Here is a 20,800-nt window from a genome sequence, read left to right as displayed (position 1 = left end):
TTATCATCTACCGATGCAGAAACATTCATTTATTTGTCTTTCACATAGCACAAAATAGGCACACATATCCACCATCAGATATTGTCAACAGGAGGAGAACATTTGGGTGAAATTCTCGTAGAGATTTTCCTACAGTTTCCTTGACTTTGAAATGGCTAAATACATTTGCAAGTGCTCTTTCATTCTACAAAATATCTCACCAGTGGTTTGCACTATGTAGCCTTCCCAGTTTGCCCATGCTTGAATTGCTTGTAACTCCCAGGGGAAGACATCATGAGGTAACTGCCATGTTGTCTTCTCATATCAGAAAGCTTGGGTTGAACAGCAACCATAAGGTATGCTAAAAAAAAAAGAAAACCTAACACCCACAGAAATTCTGGATAAATACTTAAGTGCCATGAGAATGGAAGAGAAAAAATAGCACTCTTTTTCATAGAAGAAGAAAACTCTGGAGAAATTGGAGGACATCTTTCAAAACACAAGGCATGGCATGGGTTCCTTTTGTGGGAGGGGACCCAAGGGCCCCCAAAATGTGATAGTACAATTAGAAGGAACTTATAGTAGCCTATTGGGATGCGGGTGGCGCTGTGGGTTAAACCACAGAGCCTAGGACTTGCCGATCAGAAGGTCGGAGGTTCGAATCCCCGTGATGGGGTGAGCTCGGGTTGCTCGGTCCCTGCTCCTGCCAACCCAGCAGTTCGAAAGCACATCAAAGTGCAAGTAGATAAATAGGTACCGCTCCAGCGGGAAGGTAAATGGCGTTTCTGTGCGCTGCTCTAGTTCACCAGAAGTGGCTTAGTCATGCTGGCCACATGACTCGGAAGCTGTACGCCGGCTCCTCAGCCAATAAAGCGAGATGAGCACCGCAACCTCAGAGTCAGTCACGACTGGACCTAATGGTTGTGGTCCCTTTACCTTTACATATATGGTTTAGCTAGAGTCCATAAATGGTTTTAAAATGTTCTCAACATTTCAGCAGTTGTGGTATGTGGGAATGGCTGCATGTGCATGGCACAATATTTCAGTGTTCTTGTGTATCTCTGTACAGCTATGCTCATGGGGGACTTCCATGTCTGACTTCTAGATACCCAGTTAAACATGAAAGAATGATGACACCAACACACATTTATGAAATCATTTCCAACAGAGAGAATGATTTACCAGGGATAAGTAACCTGCGTCCCCCTAGCTAAACCATATATTGGCCTCTAAATATGGAAAGGAATGCAAAATGAGGGGGAAATCACAGCTCAGGACATAATATGCATACAGGAACTAGTGTTGTTATCATTGTTCTCTGTTCTTAATGAGAATTTGAAGCATAAGGACTTGATCAAAATATTATAAGAAGAATTAAGGTGGGCATTTCTAAATACTGGGATGATACAAAAGGGGATGAATCAAAAGAGGGTGGATTGAGGGATCCAGTGATGGATCGAAAGAGCTTGACAAATAACTTTTCTTTAGTGGAGTAACATGGGCACAAGCATAGAGAACAAAACACAAAAGATGACTTAGAAAAGTCAGGTGTATTTGTGACAATATGGCTTCCATTTATTGAATAAGCAAATACTGATACATCTCTGCCCAGATCCCCTTCTTCTCAATCAAAATGCAGGAATAATGCCTTGGAAGAGGCAATCCTATCAATACAGATTTTCAATTAGTATTTCAAAGAAATCCATCGCAGCATAAGAACTGAACTATTCTCAAAAGAGCTACATAGTTTTAAATGTGAAATGTTCAATGGTCCATAAGATATAGTATTTGAATACAGCACTTTCAGGTGTGTTCCTGAGATTATACTGCAATTCTAACGACGACACTGGAAGATCAGTCATTATTATCCCCATGAAGGAAGTTAAGGCAGAGGTCAGGGTGGGGAGGCTGAGTGAACATTAAGGCCACCTAGTATTATTCAGGTATAGCTCGATGAGATCTGAATGGGTGCCTTCCTTATCCATCGCTCACTCATTTTGCCACTATTCTATCTCACTATGCTTGCTTTCTCACACAAGTAATTAATCCACATTAAACGATTGTGAGCGTACGATTCTAAACCAGTCTCCTTTGTACACAATGATTATGCATCATCTTGGTTCTCAACTGTCAACAGTTTCTTCTAGAACCTTCCAACATCCTCCCCCAATTGGCTCCCGCAGCACTGCTAAGAGTTCCATTTGCCTTATTTCAAAAGAATTTAGGGTGTGGCTCAATTATTATTCAACTCGCTGGTAATAGAAAACAACAGTAAGTTTGAGTGTTTTTTGCCTGCTTGCTCTCAAATATTTCTATCAAAACTCCCCTGCAGAGGTTGGGGTGACTACCACTAGACAGATTTCAACTCTGCCCATTTCTGCGGGTCTTTATATTTTGAAGCCTGCCCAAAGAGGTCTGGATGTAAGATATGACCAGACTAGGTGTATGTCAGGGACTGGGCAGTGGAGGAATGGTGGAGACTGCCTCCTCATCCTGACCCTTTCAGGGAGTAGGAACATGAAGAGTGTATAGATTTACAACAGGGGTTTGAGGGAGGTCGCAGCTCAAAGGCAGATGAGGGAGAAAGCTGTGAAATCATAGGAGAGCTGGAACAACACCCAACTGGCATGTTGTCATTAGAAAGCATTCCATACCCTCCATCTCCCAGAACCTGGCGAGCCTTAAAAGTAGGAGAGCAAAGAGCTCAAAGACCGAGATCATGTAGCAGCACCTGTAGAAGTAACAAATGAGGAAGTGGGAGAGATGGGGTCAACGCCATTATCCAAGATGCTGGGTTTTACAGCTTTTCTCTGTAAAGATTGAAATAAAAAAGGATGGTAAGAAACTTTTCCTTGTCTTTATGCTTTCCTGGGCCACCAGCTGGGAGCTGCGGACAGCATCCTGACAGTATAGCTTCATTATACATGGGGGAGAGGCTTTGGGTGGAAGCTATTTAAACCTACCCTGCCCACTTTCTGAACACTTTGCATTCTGGACCATTTATTGGTGTTTCCTGTTTTTGTCCCCCTCCCCCCAGCAGGCAGAGGAGTATGTCTGCCATGGATTCAGCATGGTTTCTATGTCCCCCCATTTTCATTTCTGCTTGGTATTTTGGACTTGCCATTTGTTAATTTGGGGTTTTCTATGATATTTAAGGTTTCTAGGATGGCATACCCTCCAACTTCTTGGGTCCCAAAATAGCTGTTAAGGAGTGTGCCATCCCATTTGGTGAGATGTTCAACTCTTTGAGAATGCATATCCAAGATAAGAAGAAAATGATCTAGAGGAGAGAATGCATAAAGGCCTTTCTTCACCCAGGTCTTTGGCTAATTAAACAATCTACGGACATAATCAAGAACACTGCCAATAGCAGAAGATGATCTCTCTACAGCTCCGGGCTTTATTGAAATGTTCAAATAATCAGTGTTCAAGGACCAAAGCAATTTCTTCCCACGATATTTAAACTAACAAAAGATGTGGTGATGGCCACTGGGGTAGTGGCAAATCAGTGTGGGAGACCCCCATAACCACCCTCCTAGGCATGTCCAAAAATGTAGGCTTCTCCACTTCCCTTCCACTATACCATTGAGAGAGGAGGGTCTGGGGATTAGGAAGTTCATGGAGGAGACCAGGTCTATCAGTGACTGCTAGCCTTAATCCATAAATGGAAAAACTTTAGAGCAGGGAAATTTTGCAAGACACAAACAAAAACAGAGCCGGTCTTATACTTCCATGCCTTGATTGTAACCTTTGTGCAGATATCTCGCAGGGTGCTGCTGGAATTGCAATGCTGTACTTAAGTAAGTTGAAATAGTTACTTATGTTCTCTCAACAGAACTCTCTTATTCTCTGATAGGTCAGCCATTTTCCCCGACTCTAAAAAAGAAACCATGAAGAAAAAGCAGGAGGCATCCAAAGCGTCAAAAAAGCCCAAAACACCCAAAGCACACAAAGCACACAAAACACCCAAAGCACCCAATGAACCCAGTGCACCCAGTGAACCTAGTGAACCCAATGAATCCAAAGAACCCAGTGAACTCAGTGAACTCAGTACACCCATTGCACCCATTGCACCAACCAGTCGTGAGGTGAGCTTGAAGAATCTGTGGAATCCACTGAGTTTATAAAAACTGAAAACCCGTGTTGTTATGTAATTGTTTCCCAAGGTTCAGACAGGGATGTAAACCAATTGTACGATATAGCATACAGTACTTTGGGTGGCATTCAGACTTCTGGAGCAATCCAAAACCAAGCAGAACAGCAGTAGGGCAAGATGAAGCTGCCTAGTTCCTCCATCAATGCTGGCTGGATCAGAAGGCTGGGGGAAGGAAAAAGCCTGCTCTACGTTACCCCACCCTCAGGGCCGGATTTAGATTCAGTGAAGCCCTAAGCTACTGAAGGTAATGGGGCCCTTTATATGTCCAGCTGTCCTTTGTCAACAACAAACTGTTGCTGTTTTTTGTGTTGAATATATGCTATATGGTAATTTATGGACCTAATATGTATCTAAAGCCATTTGCACATAACAAAATATGTATTTTATCCAAGTAATTGTTGAACTGAAATACAATTAAGCAGAAATATAATTATAATATTTATATATAGTATTATAGTAGTAAGTGAGGGTAATAGGGAACTGTACAGTGGTGCCTTGCAAGACGAAATTAATTCGTTCCGCGAGTCTCTTCGTCTAGCGGTTTTTTCATCTTGCGAAGCAACCCTATTAGCGTCTTAGCGGATTAGCGCTATTAGCGGATTAGCGGCAATTAGCGACTATTAAAGGCTTAAGGGATTAGCGGATTAGCTGCTAAAAGGCTATTAGCGGCTTAGAAAAAGGGGGTGGGGAGCGGGAAAAAATCTCAAGACTCGCAAGACATTTTCGTCTTGCGAAGCAAGCCCATAGGGAAATTCATTCTGCAAAGTGCATCGAAAAACGGAAAACCCTTTCGTCTAGCGGGTTTTCCGTCTTGCGAGGCATTCGTCTTGCGGGGTACCACTGTACTAGTGAATAATAATATAGGCCTACTAAAGTAATTTTTCTAAAGTAATTTTATAATGGGATCAAAATAAATAAATTATGTATTACATGAAATCAATCAGTAGGCATAAGACTCATACCCTTAGTTTATGCTGCCTGATCATCAGTCTACAAGCACTCTTTAATATTAGATAACAGGTACAACAGCTTGATCTACATTCAACTGTGCTGCACTGCAGTCTGCAGCTGCATACTACCTGTTGCCATGCGACCAGACCCTGCAGAATGTAGGCACCCTATATATAGACATGAGCAAACTGGTGATATTTTAGGGAGCAGGCTAGCAGGCGGGGCTCATTACTTACATCATAGGAGCTTACACAACACAAAACACTGTTGCTGTATGTAGGTTTTGTTTTATTTGTTTTCCCCCACCCCCTTATATTTTGGAAATGTACATCCAGTTGTTTTTCCCTTTACATTGTTTTGGGGGGCCCCAAGAGAGTGGGGCCCTAAGCTATAGCTTGTTTAGCTTATACATAAATCTGGCACTGCCCACCCTGGAGATAACTTGGCAGGTGGGAATAGATGAGGCCAGATGCCACGAAGCAACAGCAGTAGGGCCAGCATGGGATTCAGTGGATGCTGAACCATCTCATCCCCCTTCTCACCTACACTCAGCAAGGATCCCACCAATTTTGCTTCCACCTGGCCACAGTGAATGGAACAGAAAGCTGTGCAGCAGCAGGGCGAGGCTTGCAGATAGCCATTCTGGGGTATGGGGGTGGAGGGAGATGTGAGCTCCATCTGTTTCTCCACCATGGAGGACCTTGCAAGGTTGGGTTGTAGCCTTCCTCATGCTTAGAGTAATCCGATGGATAGACTGCAAGTATAACCAAACTTTGATTCAGTTTACTATATTTAAAAGATCCTTGAGAGATAAAGGTGGTCTATAAATGTAATAAACACAAATAAATAAAATAAAATAAAATAGTAGATAATAACCATCATGACTAGCAGGAGATGGTGTGGCAATGATGATCATGTTCAGCTGGAGTAGCCAAAGTATACAAATGTTGCCATTATAAAATAATGTCTTAATGTTTCACTCTATCTTTCAGTCTACAAATGTTTTAGTGATAACTGTAGTTAATCAACGGTTACTTAATATAAGTATTCTGCCCTGTACATTCTCATCATGTATCTTCTTCTTCTTCTTCTTCTTCTTCTTCTTCTTCTTCTTCTTCTTCTTCTTCTTCTTCTTCTTCTTCTTCTTCTTCCTGCAGGATGTCACAATGAGGCTTATTTGGATTTCAATGGCTGCCTGCTTAATTAGTGTACAATATGGATACAATATGTGGTTACTCTACACCCCTTTTGTGGTAAGATAGCCCTGCGTTTCACGTGGCTTCTTAAAGCAGGGGTTATTGTTGGCCTGGGAGACCTTTTCTCTGTTGAGCATCACATTTCTTCTGGGATACATTGACAGGGAACATAGACTGGCACATGTGTAGCCAGATCCCAAAGTAGGTAGGACACTGCTGCAAATCTCTCTCTCTCTCTCTCTCTCTCTCTCTCTCTCTCTCTCTCTCTCACACACACACACACACACACACACACAGAGAGAGAGAGAGAGAGAGAGAGACTCATACACGCTTCCTTCTTGTTTTCCAAAAAGAAAAGAGAGGGGATAGTCATAGTCAATTTCCCAATGCATCCTGTCTTAAAAGCCAGTATATGACAAGCTACTGCTCAGTAAATAAAAGTAGAATATAGAAGGCAAAAAGGAGAGTGCTCCTTGCTCTTTGAGTCTAGATATTTAAAAAAAGGGACATATTTTCCTATTTTCACATGTGAAAGTGTGGACAAAACTTTTGTGATATCTCCTAGCAGGGGTGTCAACTTGAATACAATATGGTGTGGCAGGTAAGTCCCAACCCACATAATTGATCACAAGATGCAGTGCACACACACTGTTTGAATGGCAATGCCTATTAACTTGGGGAGGGGGTGCTGGCCCCCTCAAATAGTCTATGGGAGGAGGGAAAGGGAACTCAGCCCCAGGGAGTTGACCCCATGCCTCCTAGTTCTCAATGTGAGTGGGAGAGACATGCACACACTTTCTCTGGGCATCCCAGAATTGCCTGCAGATCATTGGCCATCCTTCAGTTGGTCCCAGGCTCTCGCATTCTGCTGCCACATGATCTCATGCCACATGAGCAGTCCTAATCTCAAGCATTTGTTGTGCTTCTCCCTCAGCTCCTACATGACTTGTTCAACATAACAACCTTTGAAGAGATGGAAGATCCAGGTTCTCAGATGTATATTGTGGCTATCACCATTGCTTTATTTCCACTTGGAGCCATTTTTGGGACCATTCCTATTGGTTTTCTGGCCAATAGATTTGGCAGGTATCGAGATGAATTTGTGACTGCTGAACGACAAGGAGAGGGAGTGGCAGGGAGAGACACAGTGAGATCCATTTAGGTCCATGGAATCATACCTGAAAACCTTTTGTCAGCTGATAAAGCTTTGTTTGAAGGTAGTCAGAACACGCCTACCAATTGCAAGATAATCCCACCAATGCGGTTTTGATCAATTTGGTTCTTAAGACATCATCTAACATACACCAGCAGATTTTCTAATATAGAGTTGAGAAGGAACCCAGACATTAGTGGTAGAACACATGTTTACATTCAGAAGATCCCATTTTCTCTCATCATTATCCCTCAATTAAGATATTTTATCTTGCACAGCAGAAGGTTTCTAGCTCTGGTGGAAACGTATGAGCAATGCCTCCTGATATTTATTAAGATAAAGAAAGTGTGTGAGTAATTTTACAGTGCTTGGGTGTAGAAGTTTCAGGGCCTTCCATGAGTCCTTGTTTCCTCCTATTACTAGCAAACCCAGAACAAATTATCTATAAAAGGATTAGGAGATTCCTGTATTTCTATAGCTCCTCTCCCCCCTTTGCTGCTTTGATGGTAACATATATTGGCATCTTCCCACCTCACCGCCCCCTTTCACTGTCTTTTCAGGAGAGGAGCTATGAAGATAACGACCTTTTTGAGTCTGATCCCTCCTGTCCTATTGGCTGTTGGTGATACCGTAGATATCCATGAATTCACAATTGCTGTACGTTTCTACACTGGGATATGCACAGGTGAGTCAAGGTCCCAGGTTTAGTAGTTTGGCGTAGAATTCATGTTGTTAGTTTGAGCCGAGCAGAGACACTGAGCAATAGTTCGTTTCCACAACAGAGGGAGGGTGGGCTGCCAGAGAACCAAGTAAAGCAGTATCAGTGTGTCTCATTTTCACAAACATCTCCCTAATTGACTTTGGAAACCAGTGTTGTGGCTCAGATAGGCCACCAAGGACGGAGAAACTGGTAGAGGTGGCATTGAAACACTATAGGACTGTGAGTTGGAAAATGGATTTTTGTAAAATACCAAAAGAGGAATCGCTGTGCAGAATTATTATTATTTAAATATAAGTATGTGATGTCCCAAGGCCTTGGGTTAATTGGTATACTAATTATTGTACCAACAAACAAACCACCATGGAGGTTGTTTGACCGTAGTTTCCATCCATCGCAGCCAATAGCTATTCCATGGCAACTAGACAGCGAATTGTACATGAATTGTAGTCCACTACTATCAGTTTGGCTTGTCCTGCTACCTTAATAGTGGCCAACACTATTGGTTTGAATTAAACGATTTAATGTCATTTCTCAGAGATATACAGGCTCTGGGCAAGTTCCAACAAAAGAGTATTCCCAAGTTGAGAGGCAGCTACTGAGAACACCAGTCCGTATGCCCTTGTGGGGGCCGGTTTGGTTCAGAGCTACACGTGGATGGCGTTGCCATATCTATGGTGTGAGATGTGAAATGTCGGTGACATTTTGCAGAATTCTACAAAAGAACAGCTTGGCAACATGAGATATGACTTGCACGGCCTACTGGAGCCTCAGGGTTGTTCATACATTTTGCACATATCACATGTTCATTGTGATTTGTCTGCTTATTTATCAACTAACCAGGACTAATCTCCGTTGTTGTTCCTCTGTATCTTGGAGAGATCGCCCCTGGAAGCGTGAGGGGAGCTATCGTCATGATGCCCCAGCTATTTTATGCTTTGGGCATCCTTGTGGCTCAGCTAATTGTTTTTGAAGAATTATTTAAGATGCGAGAAGGTAATTAAGACAAATTAATCCTTTGGCTTATACGAGATCAGATGCATGGCCACAGTTTCTCCACATTGTCGTCACTCTATCTTATTGCACAGGTTACGTGGTTGTGATGGGCATTTCTGGTCTCATGCCAATTTTTCAGATCATACTACTACCCTTCATTCCTGAAAGTCCGAGGTATCTGTTCATTCAGATGAAGAATGCAGAGAGTGCAAGGGAAGGTACAATACCCTGATTTGTATTGAGATTTCTGGGTGTGAGCATCATACATAGCCACGAGAACCCATCAGGCTGAAGAGTTGTTTTTTTCCAAGTCGATGGAGTTGCAAACAGATTTTTTTCTGGAAGCAGGTGACATGGAAATGAATGCTAACCTTCTGCTAGATATCCAGAAGAGACCTTTAAGTTGTGGGAAGGGTCACATAAATTGTGGAAATTATCACTTAAATAAATGCCTGGAAGTGGAATAAAGTACTGTCTGAATGCAGCCGAATGTGCAAAATGATTGCTGACTCCTCCCCACTACTGCCTTTTGGGTTCCCCCACTCTCCAAGTTTTAGTTTCATTTGTATGTGACTTCCATTTTCTGAAAAAAAAAGTCCTTTTTTTGCTTTGAATAGCTTCCTTAACTCTGTTCATTCACCACAGCGGCATCCCCTTGGCCCTGTTAGATATTATTACCAATAAGTGTTGTATGTTCATCTATACTGACCATTTTAAATAACTTCCAGACATTCTAAAGAGATTTGACCCTCTGGACTTCCCTTTTCCCGCTTCCTTCTTAACAATATCCTCATTCTTCTGAGACTCTTATTCTACTGAATTCAAATACTTTCTGCCTCTGTTCCCACACAGTACTGAAGGTGCTGAGAGGCAAGGATGATGTGGAGAATGAAATAGACGAACTCCGTCAGGAGGACCTCTTTGAGAAAGCAGAAAAGAACATGACTGCTGTTAAACTGCTATCATCCCCAAACCTGAGATTTCAGGTCATCGCCACAGTTCTCTTGACGAGTGGTGCACAGCTTGACGGCATTGGTGCGGTAAGTAAGGCAATGCCCACCCCCCCAAAAAAAATGTTTGGAGGTGGAGCCAGATAAATGAGGGCTCATAATGTTTAATGGCTGTGGCACCACTTATCACTGCTTGTCTCTAGGCACAGCAGATTATTTCTACTCAGTGAACTACTCTGTGGGTTTTGTTGGGACTTCAATGTCCATCAGTCATAGCTAGGAGCTGCTGTCCAATAGCACCTGGAGAACCACAAGTTCTCCATCCATGCACAAGTTATAGTCAGGCTCTAGGGGAAATATGGTATTGACTGGGAGTAAAGGTTTGACTGCTACAGAGCACTAAGATCAGTTTGGTTTAAACTTGAATCATGCAGTGGAAAAGATTATCACTGGGCTTTCTGAAATTTTGAGTGTACTACATTATTTGTGTGCCAAGACTCCATGACCTTGCAGTTCCTTAAGGGTGATTAATCAGACAAGACAACAGCATAGGGTTTTATGGGATCAAATAGGCCACAACTTTTACTGGTTACAGATGTGGTTTGACATAGGCATTGGGTGAAACCAAACTATATCATATTATATCATGCCAGCCCAACTGCTGGGAGTGCATCCACCATTAGGGGAAGACCTATGACCTACATCAAACAGGGGTATCCCCCTCCCCAAGTTTGGTATCCCCCCCCAAGTGTGGAGGAGTAGGAGTGGTATGGCCCTAGACCTCATCTGGGCTTCAGACAGAAGCCACTCCACCTCTGCTTACCCAGAGTTCTCCTTAGCATTTACAGTTGGGGCTGAGACAAGCTTCAACCCTTATAAGCATCAACCATTCACTGTAAGCAGTAACTGAGCTCTAAGTAGACCAAGAGCTGTATATGCCAACCTTCTATGATGGGATGTTGGAAAACCTGCCCCCTTGGGAGAGGCTGGCCCCTCTCCCAGGCTCCCGGGGTTTGTTTGCCGGTGATCTACCCTGACTGACATCCCCGCAGTCCAGGGAGATCTTGATAGGCGACATCTCCCTGCGTAGAAGATGCACACCCCCTTCTTCCTTGCATACCAGCAGGAGAAAGAAGATAGTCAGAAAGTCTATTACATCTCGTTTATTTCTGACTGTACAAAAGAACAAAAAAAATGTCCGTTCTCTCAGACTCCACCAAGCAACAGACTGAGACTTCCTTTACACAAGCAACAGGAAGGTCTCATATTACACTGAGAACAAATCCCTGTGAATCTTGTGAACTGCCGTGTACATCCTGTCCCACGGTCAGGCACATCATGTGATGTAAACATCGAGCTGCTTGTTTGCAGCTGCGTAGTACTCATATTCCAACATGGGAATCATGCAAATTCAGTTCAGTCTGTTTGATTGAAGGAAACTCAACATGATGATTCCATGTAACATATTTCTCTTAATTAACATTCCTTGGTGAGGGTAGTTCAGGGGGAACAATCCAAGAACATCCCATTAAGCCCTTTTTGCAAAGGAAGGAAACCAAGAGTCTCTACTGCTAGCAGGTGCTGTTTAATTTCCCAACTATTACAATTTCTATTTTTGTAGGGGGTTTTTTAAATTATTTTTTCACTCCTCTAACATGTAAACAAACTGGAAGTAGACACAAGTTCATCCCATGACTTGTGAATTGTCCTTTAAACTCTGAGAAAGATTCTGGAAGTAGAGGTGGAAGGCAAGCTGATGTGTGCTCCACATCTTACATATCCCTTCCTTGTGACTCAATAATATTAAATCTGGTGTGGGCAAAGAAAATGGTGGATCTGAGTCACAGGAGTTGTTAAAGAATCCTGGCAATCTGGGAGACAATGCTAAAGTAAACACATTCACTGTGTGTGTTCCACATTCACTGAGGAAGTGAACATCTAGATTAAGGGCAGGTGAAACACAAGGTTAAATGCAGGTCATAAGAGCCCAAGAAGCAGACCAGTGAAATAATAGAATAATGAGATCAAATAATTGTAGAGTTGGGGATGAACCCGAAGGCATCCAGTCCAGCCCCCTGCAATGCAGGAATCTCAACTAAAGCATCCATGGCTGATGGCCATCCAACCTCTGCTTAAAAACAACCAAGGAAGGAAAGCCCACAAGCTCCCAAAGGGAGACCATTCCATTGTTGAAGAGCTGGCGTAGTCACATAAGGTTTTGAGGTTGAACGGGCAAAGATCAAACAAACGTACTGTAGCTTTCTCTGGCTGGTGGGAACTGAGACAAGCCCTATTTGGAAACCTAATAGCATTGTGAAAGCCAATTAGGAGATCTATGAACGTGGCAGCCAGACTGGTGACTGGGAGTGGCCCCCGAGACCATATTACACCCGTCCTTAAAGACCTACATTGGCTCCCAGTACGTTTCCAAGCACAATTCAAAGTGTTGGTGCTGCCTTTTAAAGCCCTAAACAGCCTTGGCCCAGTATACCTGAAGGAGCATCTCCACCCCCATCGTTCAGCCTGAACACTGAGGTGCAGAGCCAAGCAACTTCTGGCGGTTCCCTCCCTGCAAGAAGTGAGGTTACAGGGAACCAGGCAGAAGGCCTTCTCAGTAGTGGTGCCCACCCTGTGGAATGCCCTCCCATCAGATGTCAAGGAAATAAACAACTATACAACATTTAGAAGACATCTGGATGCAGTCTCCTTTAGGGAAGTTTTTAATGTTTGATATTTTATTCTGGTTTTAATCTGGTTTAGACCACAGCGCCACCCGCGTCCCTTACCATATATATACCACTGGTATATTTCTTTGGTTTTAACTTGGTTGTATTATGGATTTTAATATGGTGGTAAGCCATTCCAAGGCCCAAGTTAATGGTTGGTATGCTGATAATTTAATAATATGCTGGATCAGGCTGGTGGCCTACCAGAGAGTCAGTGTGGTGTAGTGGTTAAGAGCGGTAGCCTTGTAATCTGGTGAACTGGGTTCGCTTCCCCGCTCCTCCACATGCAGCTGCTGGGTGACCTTGGGCTAGTCACACTTCTTGAAGTCTCTCAGCCCCACTCACCTCACAGAGTGTTTGCTGTGGGGGAGGAAGGGAAAGGAAAGGAAAGGAGTAGGGAAAGGTTGACCAAGACTAGACTACTGATGATTTTTTTCTGATTTCAGGTGCACTATTTTGTAGATGTAATCTGGATGTCTGCAGGGGGGCAAGAAAAAATGCTCCGGTACCTTCGTATAGTATTAATTGCTGCTGGCTTAATCGCAGTCTTGATCACGGTAAGCCTTTTCCACTTCTTTGTCTCTTTCCTTTTGAATCTTAAAACTCACTGTTATTCAAAGGAAATAAATTTAAGTTTCACAGTCTCCCCCCGTCCACAACAGCCCCATGAAAAATAAAAAAAAATTAAATTATAGTATTATGAGCGTTCACTGAGCATTCTTTGTCAGAGAACCATAGTTATTTACACACAGTACCTGTATTCTAGTATGCATTGGAAGTCATCCAAAGGGGTGAAAAACCAGCTTGAACATTTTTTGTTTGCTTGTTTGTCTGTTTTTGCATCAAAAATAATTTTGCTTATTTGTTTCTTTCATTTTGGATGATACATTCCTATTCACTAAGTGAAACACTTGTTTTCATTCCATTAGTGAATTTATGTGGAGGGATAATAAGATAAAAAGTATCCAGACAATTGAATTTCAAATCTAGACTAACTAGAAATACCCTATAAGCTGCAATTCTAAACAACAGGGGAAACCAATCTGTTGTTCTTCAGATACCGCAACTTTTTGAACAACTGAACCTTATTACTTAATTTATTTATTACTGACTTACTGAGCTTTCTCTAAACCTTTTCCTCATCCTGCTGGCTGGAGCTGATGGGAGTCCTTAAGATTTAGAGAGTACCATGTTGGCTAAATGTGCAAACTCAAAGGCACACCATGCTTCATGTTGTTTATATGTGGATTCCTCCATAGTGAAGGGTATCTTCATTCAGATATGACCGAGAACTATCATTCCTTAGGGTCACGTATTTTTAGTAGTTGCTGGTCTCATCAGTCAACCTCACACATGGCAGGAACACAGTTTGAAATCATTTACTACCACTACAAACGATAAACAACATTTTTTAAAAAAATAATAATATTTATTAAATTTTCCACATGTACAAAAAGAAAACTGCAAAAACAAAAAAGTCAAATACAGCAAAGTAGAAAGAGGAAGAAAAAAAGGGAAAAAAGCAAATACCCAAAAATACATAAAAGAAACACCCTCCCCCACCCCACCAACACAAAAATAAGGCAAAAGACAAAAACATTCAAAACAAAACAAAGAAAAATTCCATTTTTCAAATTCCATCTTTCAATGACTTTCTTCCTCGGCCTCCTCCCACCTCCCTTTTTGTATTCCAGTTATTAATCAGATCAGTAAATTCTTTCCATCTTTCACTGCTTACTCACTTATTTACCTTAATCCATTTAAACCTTATTCTCTCATCAGCGTCTTCAAGTAGGTAAGCATCTAAAAAATGAAATTATCCAAACTCCAATTCACTATATAGCAAAAAGAAGAAAAGAAATAACCTTAAATTTTATACTCTTAAATCCTAATATCATATACCCTTATATTCTAATATCTTAAATCTTTATCTTATTTCACTAAAGCCAGATAGCATCATTCCACCATCTCCCAAGGGTTCTTAATCAAACAATGTTATGCTAAATATTACTTAAAAGTTCCCAATTTATCCCACCATCTCTTCCCCCTGGTTTCGGGTTCTGCCAATCCTTTTTACAAATTTTATCAGTCTTTCCTGTCAACGAGTTAATTCCCTCAACCTGGTTCCCTTATGTCCGAGGCTCTCAAATCATCTCCCTGGACTGTCTGCAAGTTCCTTTTCCAGCCTGAAATTGAGTCCCAAAGAGCTTCTTCCCCGACGTCTCCTTTAATCCTGTTCAGCACGCTTGCCCAAACTCCATTTTTCAACTTATAGGCCAAGAAATATTCCAAAGCATACTCCACACTCTCTTTGGGATTGCAGAAATTCATTTTTCCAAACTTTCCCGCAGTGCCACCCTCCAACGTATAACTCATCGATCCTACATCACTCAATCCACGTGGGGCACTGCCTCTCCAAGTCTGCACTTCAACCTCCATAATCTCAAACTTAAATTTATATCCATCAATTTGAGGCTCTGTTACTGGAGCTTCCATATAAAATTTCTCTTGCAGAAACAGAACCGGTTCTGATTGTTCCATCCTCTTCTCCAATGCTCGTCCTTGCGAAGTTGATTCCACTTCTCGAACCGCACCTGTTGATTTACTCCCTTTCTGTGCCAAAATAGATGTATTTTTTTCAGATCAGAGATGCCCTGTTCAAGAATGCTCACTTTCTTTATGACTTGTTCCAGCAGAGCTGTTATTCTATCAGCCATGTTACCAGGCTTGTTTTCCCAGTGTTAACTCTACTCTTCAAGGTCTCAGTCTCTTGTCTGCAGTCTGCAGTCTCCATGGAATTTTCCATCCAGGAATGTAACAGTCACAATTTCTAAACACCTTTCTACAACAGTCTGCAACAGTTTCCTTTAGTTATTTTCCATTCGTGTTTCAGTTACAGTTACAGTTCCGCTCCTTTTTCCTTTCCAAAAACCACAAATCAGTGCCTAAAAATATATCTCTGATCTTTCTTCCATAAAAATATAGTCCATTCCTCCGTTGTTGTTATTTTTTAATTGTAAAAACTTTTTTTTTTTTTGACAGCCCAGGCTTGAGACGGTAGTAAATTAAATCGACTTTTACTGTCCTGCAGGTCAATAGTCCATCAAAAGGATCTCCCCCTCTTCCGCTGCTTCTGAGGGGGGGGGGGTTCAAAGAACTTAGATGATGAAAATTTATACTTCGCAAAGCACTTTTCAAAAGCTCCAGCTTATAGCGGCTTTGCTTTGATCTTTCTACAAAAGGGAAGGTGGGCTTCCTGTTTAAACCTTCACGTTCAAGTGCCAAATTCAAATAATTTTGTAATCCAATTCCATTACTTACGAAGTTTATTTAAGTCCGAATGTCCACAGGAAAGGTCGGCGCTTTCTGGTAACAGCTGTGCGGCTTCACTCCCCGAAATCAGCGATCAATTCGATGTGCCGCGCCACTCACCCCACATCGCTCTGGAGCCCCAAAACTGGGTCTCCCCGCGAGTAGGGGAGGCACAAATGGCACGTGCCAAATCCCAAGCCCACGGTCTTCCTCCGACCGTGGTTTTTTGTGGGTCTCTGCCTCGCCGTGGCGGTCAGACCCTTCTTTCCGGAGAGCGGTCTCCTCCGAAACGGAGGAAATCTGCCATTATCCAGGCGCGCCAACCCGGAAGCCCAAACGATAAACAACATTATACAGCATTACTTCAGCACGAAAACACAACTATCCTGTGTTAGATGCCTACAGAAAACTTTTTATTATTGTTTCAGAAAGCTTTATTTGAAAATTTTGCTGGTTTTATCTGTGCTCTGTTGATCATTATTTTATATTTTTAATGTACACCATTTAGATATTTTAATTTTGATTAAGAATAATAATGTAAATTACATTAAATTCAATACTACAATAATTTCACTTGTGCACTTGATGAGAATTGCTCATAAAAAACGTTCTCCAAGGCAGGATTGTCCTGAGAAGTGTAGGAATAAAATACAACTGGTCCTTTTAAGTATTTGGAGTTTTCCTCTGTTCCTTTTGTCTACTATAGTTTTGCCCCTCGGTCCTGGTTTTGTGATCAGTTTCTACCAGAGTCCAACCCACACAGCATAACACCACTGGCTTTTAAAATTTTATTGGCATTTTTATCCCACCCTTCTTCCAAGGAGCATGGGGCATTCTCATTTTATACTCCAAAAAATCAAGTCTAACACTACTTACTACACACCTCAACTGCTCACATAATAGGAACATTGAAAGATTCTTGTTGGAGACTCTAGATGAGAAAAAGGCCCATCTAGTCCAGAATCCTGTTCTCAGAGGGTGTGAAGTTATGTTGAAAAATATCCCCCAAATGCGTAATTAGGTTACACAGTGGTACGTCCGGTTACAGACGCTTCAGGTAACAGACGTGTCAGGTTACAGACTCCACTAACCCAGAAATAGTACCTCGGGTTAAGAACTTTGCTTCAGGATGAGAACAGAAATTGTGCGGCGGCAGCGGGAGGCCCCATTAGCTAAAGCGGTACCTCAGGTTAAGAACGGACCTCCAGAACGAATTAAGTTCTTAACCAGAGGTACCACTGTACAGCATTAGCTTGCTTACACTGACACTATCAATGAACTCTTACAAAGTTAGTTAGTCAGGACTTGCCTTTTGAGAAGCTACACTGATATATTCATCCATATGCTTCCTAATATTAGCTTTAATAATGCTTTCTACCAGTTTTACAGGAACCAATATGAGCTAACTTATGTTGCATTATACTTTCCTGTATTTCCTTTCCTCCTCTTTATATTCTCTAGATGTGTATTGCTGATTCTAAGGGACATAGGTATCTGCTTCTGATTGGCTTTGCGATGTGCAGCATCGTCTGTGTTCTGTTAACCATGGCCCTGGAAATGGAGGTTTGTAATTGAGAGTTGAGAATCACCAAATGGGCTGTCATTTAGCCCCGTTCTCACTCCCCCTATAATCCATGCTATGGAATAGCAATAAAGTTAATGTGGAAGTTGGCTGTATATGCTGATGGGTACCTCTGTAGAAGGAAAACTGAGTGAAAAGTTACTTCGGTTTATACAATTCATTTGGATTTTGTGCAAAGGCTCGAAGGGAATGGCTGAGAATGGACATAGTCTCCCATCTGCGAAAGTCATATGGATGTTGCAAGAGAACTCAGAGAGACGGAGATCTTGGTGTTCTGCCTCACCTGCTGTTTTCAATTGGCCAGCAATTCTATCCAAAGTGGTTGCCGTCCCATTGATGTTAGAGTCCAACTCCCATCAGGCCTAACTAACATGGAAAGTGGTGAGGGATGATGTGAACTGTAGTCTAGCAACATTGACAACCCCGGCACTAGATAAGGGGCACCTGTTAATATCACATGTACATAACTGAAATGCAACCTACTTTCTCTAACAGGACACCATCGACGAGATGGCATATGTCAACCTATTTTTAGTCCAAGTATTTGTCATAGCACACTCCATTGGGCCAGGTAATTGCTCACATTATGTTCTGATCTCCTTAAATGATCTGCAAGATATTAATTGGATAGAGGAATATTTGAGTTCTATGGTGAAACGTTGATCCATGTCATGAACCCTTTCTTTCCACCAAGGTCCACTTCCAAATGTAATTGTGGTGGCACTGTTCCTTCAGTCGTCACGGGCCTCAGCCTTTGTGATTGCAGGATTTGTGCAGTGGTTTACACATTTTCTTATGATGATGGTGTTCCTTCAGATTGTGGTGAGTGATATTAATAGTCAGCTTGATGCAGGGAGCAAGGTTTGCATCAGTGAACTACATCCATCTCTGTTCCTCACCCTTATCCACCCACCCAGCCCTCGGGTAAAACCCAAGATATGAAGCCATAACCTCAGATGGATGGATTTGTCAGCATTCTTGTCTTGTGCTTTGTTCAATGTGAATGTTAAGGCATCTTGAAGATGTGCATATTTTCTAACAAGGTTCAAACAATCTGAACAATATTCAAATGCCCAGTTGGCCATGAAAACCACTGCTTAGCCTTGAGCAAATTGCTCTTGCTTTCAGGAAAGGAGCCATAGTTTTGTGTGCAGAAAGTCCCAGACCTGATCTCTGGTATCTCCTGGAAAAGACCTCTGTCTAAGGACCTGCTGCCAGGCAGTGTACTGAACTGGTTTGACAAGTTGTCTGACTCCGTACAAAGCAGTTTCATGTGTTCATCTTTGTCTGCTGCCAGGTGGTCTGGGCCTTAACCAGGAACTGCTTTAGCCAAAGGGTCAGAGCTACTGTAGACTGTATGTGCTCAAGCCCACTACAGATATGGAAGGGAAAAGAGTATGTAACTTCAGTTTCTGTCAGTGGCATAGCGTGGGTTGCTGGTGCCCAGGATGGGGCAAGTGTTGCAACTCCCTGAACTGGGCATTGGTCAGTCTCTTTGCTGGCCAGTATCTAATCAAGGGATATAATCAATCTCTCCTTGCAAAGTAGTCCCAACTTGGGAGTAGAGATAAGGCAGAGAAATGCAAAGCCAAGAGCACCGCTGTGTTGCCTTGCCCTCCTGTCTTTGGAAAAAGGTGTTCTGAGCAACAAACGTGGCTCCATCATTGCTTTTCCCCCTTCCTCTTCCTCCCTCCCTCCTTGGTGGGCTCACTAAAACCGCTCTTCCCCCCTCCTTTTGGGTCAGCCCAGGGGTGGGAGATGTGGGGGTATTCCTTCACCAGCAGTGAGGAGAAGAAGATGCTGCTGTCACCACCCTCCATAACCCCAGCCTGGGTGTGGCTTGCCTCCCCGCAGCTCTCGCCTTGAGGTGGGAGCCTGTTGTGGCAGCACCTGGTTGCTCTCCTTCAGAAACTTGTGCCCAGGACCATGTCCCCCCCTGCCCCCACACTATGCCATTGGCTGCTGGGATTGGTAGAATGTGTGAAGCCTCTGAGTTTACTACTCTACATAAGAAATCTTCCAGCCTACTGCACACATCTTAATCCTCTACTTCCAGTGGTTGCGTGGGTTGCACTTCTTATATCATCAAACCTTGTGCTTGTGTACCCTAAGCTCAAAAGAACAGCTGCTGTTGGAGGAAGTAGCAATATACAGTCATCACTTGGTTTCCCTACTCTCTGTAGAAGGGCTCTTTTTGTAGTATCCAGCAGTTCACCACTGAAAACTCCTCTGGTCAAAGCTGAAGGGTTTGGGGATGGCTGTTTGTTGAATGTTGTGGAGGAGAACATCCTTGAGGAGGTGCTCAATCTCATGTATAGGTGAGATGATTACATTTAACAGTGGCTCTGATAGCTCCTCCAAGCAAGACAGGAGCAGCATTTTGGATGGTGGCATGGGCAGTGGCTCGTGGTTCCCCCCTGCAATATCCTCCAGCTTATCCTATGCTAGAAACTCAGACTGAGGATAGAGAATCAGAAGGAGCCTCAATGAAGTGTCAGCAGAGCATCTTGTAGAACACGTGGTTCCCAACCTTTTTTTGGCCATGCCTCACCTAAGCATCTCTAAAATCCTGATTCCCCTCCTTGACATATTACTCTTATTATTCTAAAAGTGAACTCATATTCACATGTTAAAATAGTTAATATCTATTCACTGTTAATAATTCATTCTAAAATCGCCCCCCCCCCCCAAATTCAAATTGCCTCCCTGTCGGGTGTGTGCCCCACGATGGAAACTACGAGTCTAGAAGAACCTTGAGCTCCTGGGTGGGGGGAGGATCCCATAATGGTATGTGTGCGAAATATGGATGAATACAATTCTCTATTATGCTCAAGTCTGTCCTTTTCATTTCCAGGTAAAAATTGGGACCTACAGCTTCCTTATGTTCTTGCCTTTCTGTGGAGGCCTGTTTTTTTATCTCTTCAAGCATTTCCCAGAAACCAAGAATAGGACCTTTGTGGATATTAGAAGAATCATAGCAGTCCAGAAGCTTAGGAAGTCCAACCTTATGAAACTGACAGAAAAGTAGAAACTTGGGAAGCAACCCATGCAGTTTATTTATTAAATTTTGTTTAATAATGA

At 42.6% G+C, this 20,800-nt stretch overlaps 2 protein-coding genes across 2 annotated transcripts in view; one reads left to right on the top strand and one right to left on the bottom strand.

The window, feature by feature from the left end:
- LOC310682147 (solute carrier family 2, facilitated glucose transporter member 5-like) overlaps window positions 1-2,126 on the bottom strand; it is a 20,856-nt gene extending 18,730 nt beyond the window's left edge. The window contains exons 1-2 of the mRNA XM_083450589.1: window positions 1,909-2,126; window positions 201-340 (exon numbers count right to left, since the gene is read on the bottom strand). The gene's annotated coding sequence lies outside the window, so the exon portion shown is untranslated. The remainder of the gene's footprint in view (window positions 1-200; window positions 341-1,908) is intronic.
- The window catches only part of LOC310682139 (solute carrier family 2, facilitated glucose transporter member 5-like), a 21,749-nt gene extending 949 nt beyond the window's left edge, over window positions 1-20,800 (top strand). Inside the window, exons 2-14 of the mRNA XM_083450577.1 lie at window positions 2,117-2,250; window positions 3,836-4,067; window positions 6,244-6,339; window positions 7,217-7,368; window positions 7,996-8,120; window positions 8,997-9,149; window positions 9,242-9,367; window positions 10,002-10,189; window positions 13,272-13,382; window positions 17,599-17,700; window positions 18,215-18,290; window positions 18,414-18,541; window positions 20,574-20,800. Coding sequence (XP_083306703.1) covers window positions 2,117-2,250; window positions 3,836-4,067; window positions 6,244-6,339; window positions 7,217-7,368; window positions 7,996-8,120; window positions 8,997-9,149; window positions 9,242-9,367; window positions 10,002-10,189; window positions 13,272-13,382; window positions 17,599-17,700; window positions 18,215-18,290; window positions 18,414-18,541; window positions 20,574-20,747 — 1,797 coding nt within the window. The 3' untranslated portion in view covers window positions 20,748-20,800. The remainder of the gene's footprint in view (window positions 1-2,116; window positions 2,251-3,835; window positions 4,068-6,243; window positions 6,340-7,216; window positions 7,369-7,995; window positions 8,121-8,996; window positions 9,150-9,241; window positions 9,368-10,001; window positions 10,190-13,271; window positions 13,383-17,598; window positions 17,701-18,214; window positions 18,291-18,413; window positions 18,542-20,573) is intronic.

Source organism: Podarcis tiliguerta (genome assembly GCF_965153285.1).
Source record: "Podarcis tiliguerta genome assembly, chromosome: 7".
In the NCBI taxonomy this organism is placed as follows: domain Eukaryota; kingdom Metazoa; phylum Chordata; class Lepidosauria; order Squamata; family Lacertidae; genus Podarcis; species Podarcis tiliguerta.
The sequence above is the reverse complement of the archived record's forward strand: the minus strand, read 5'-3'. Positions and strand labels throughout refer to the sequence as shown.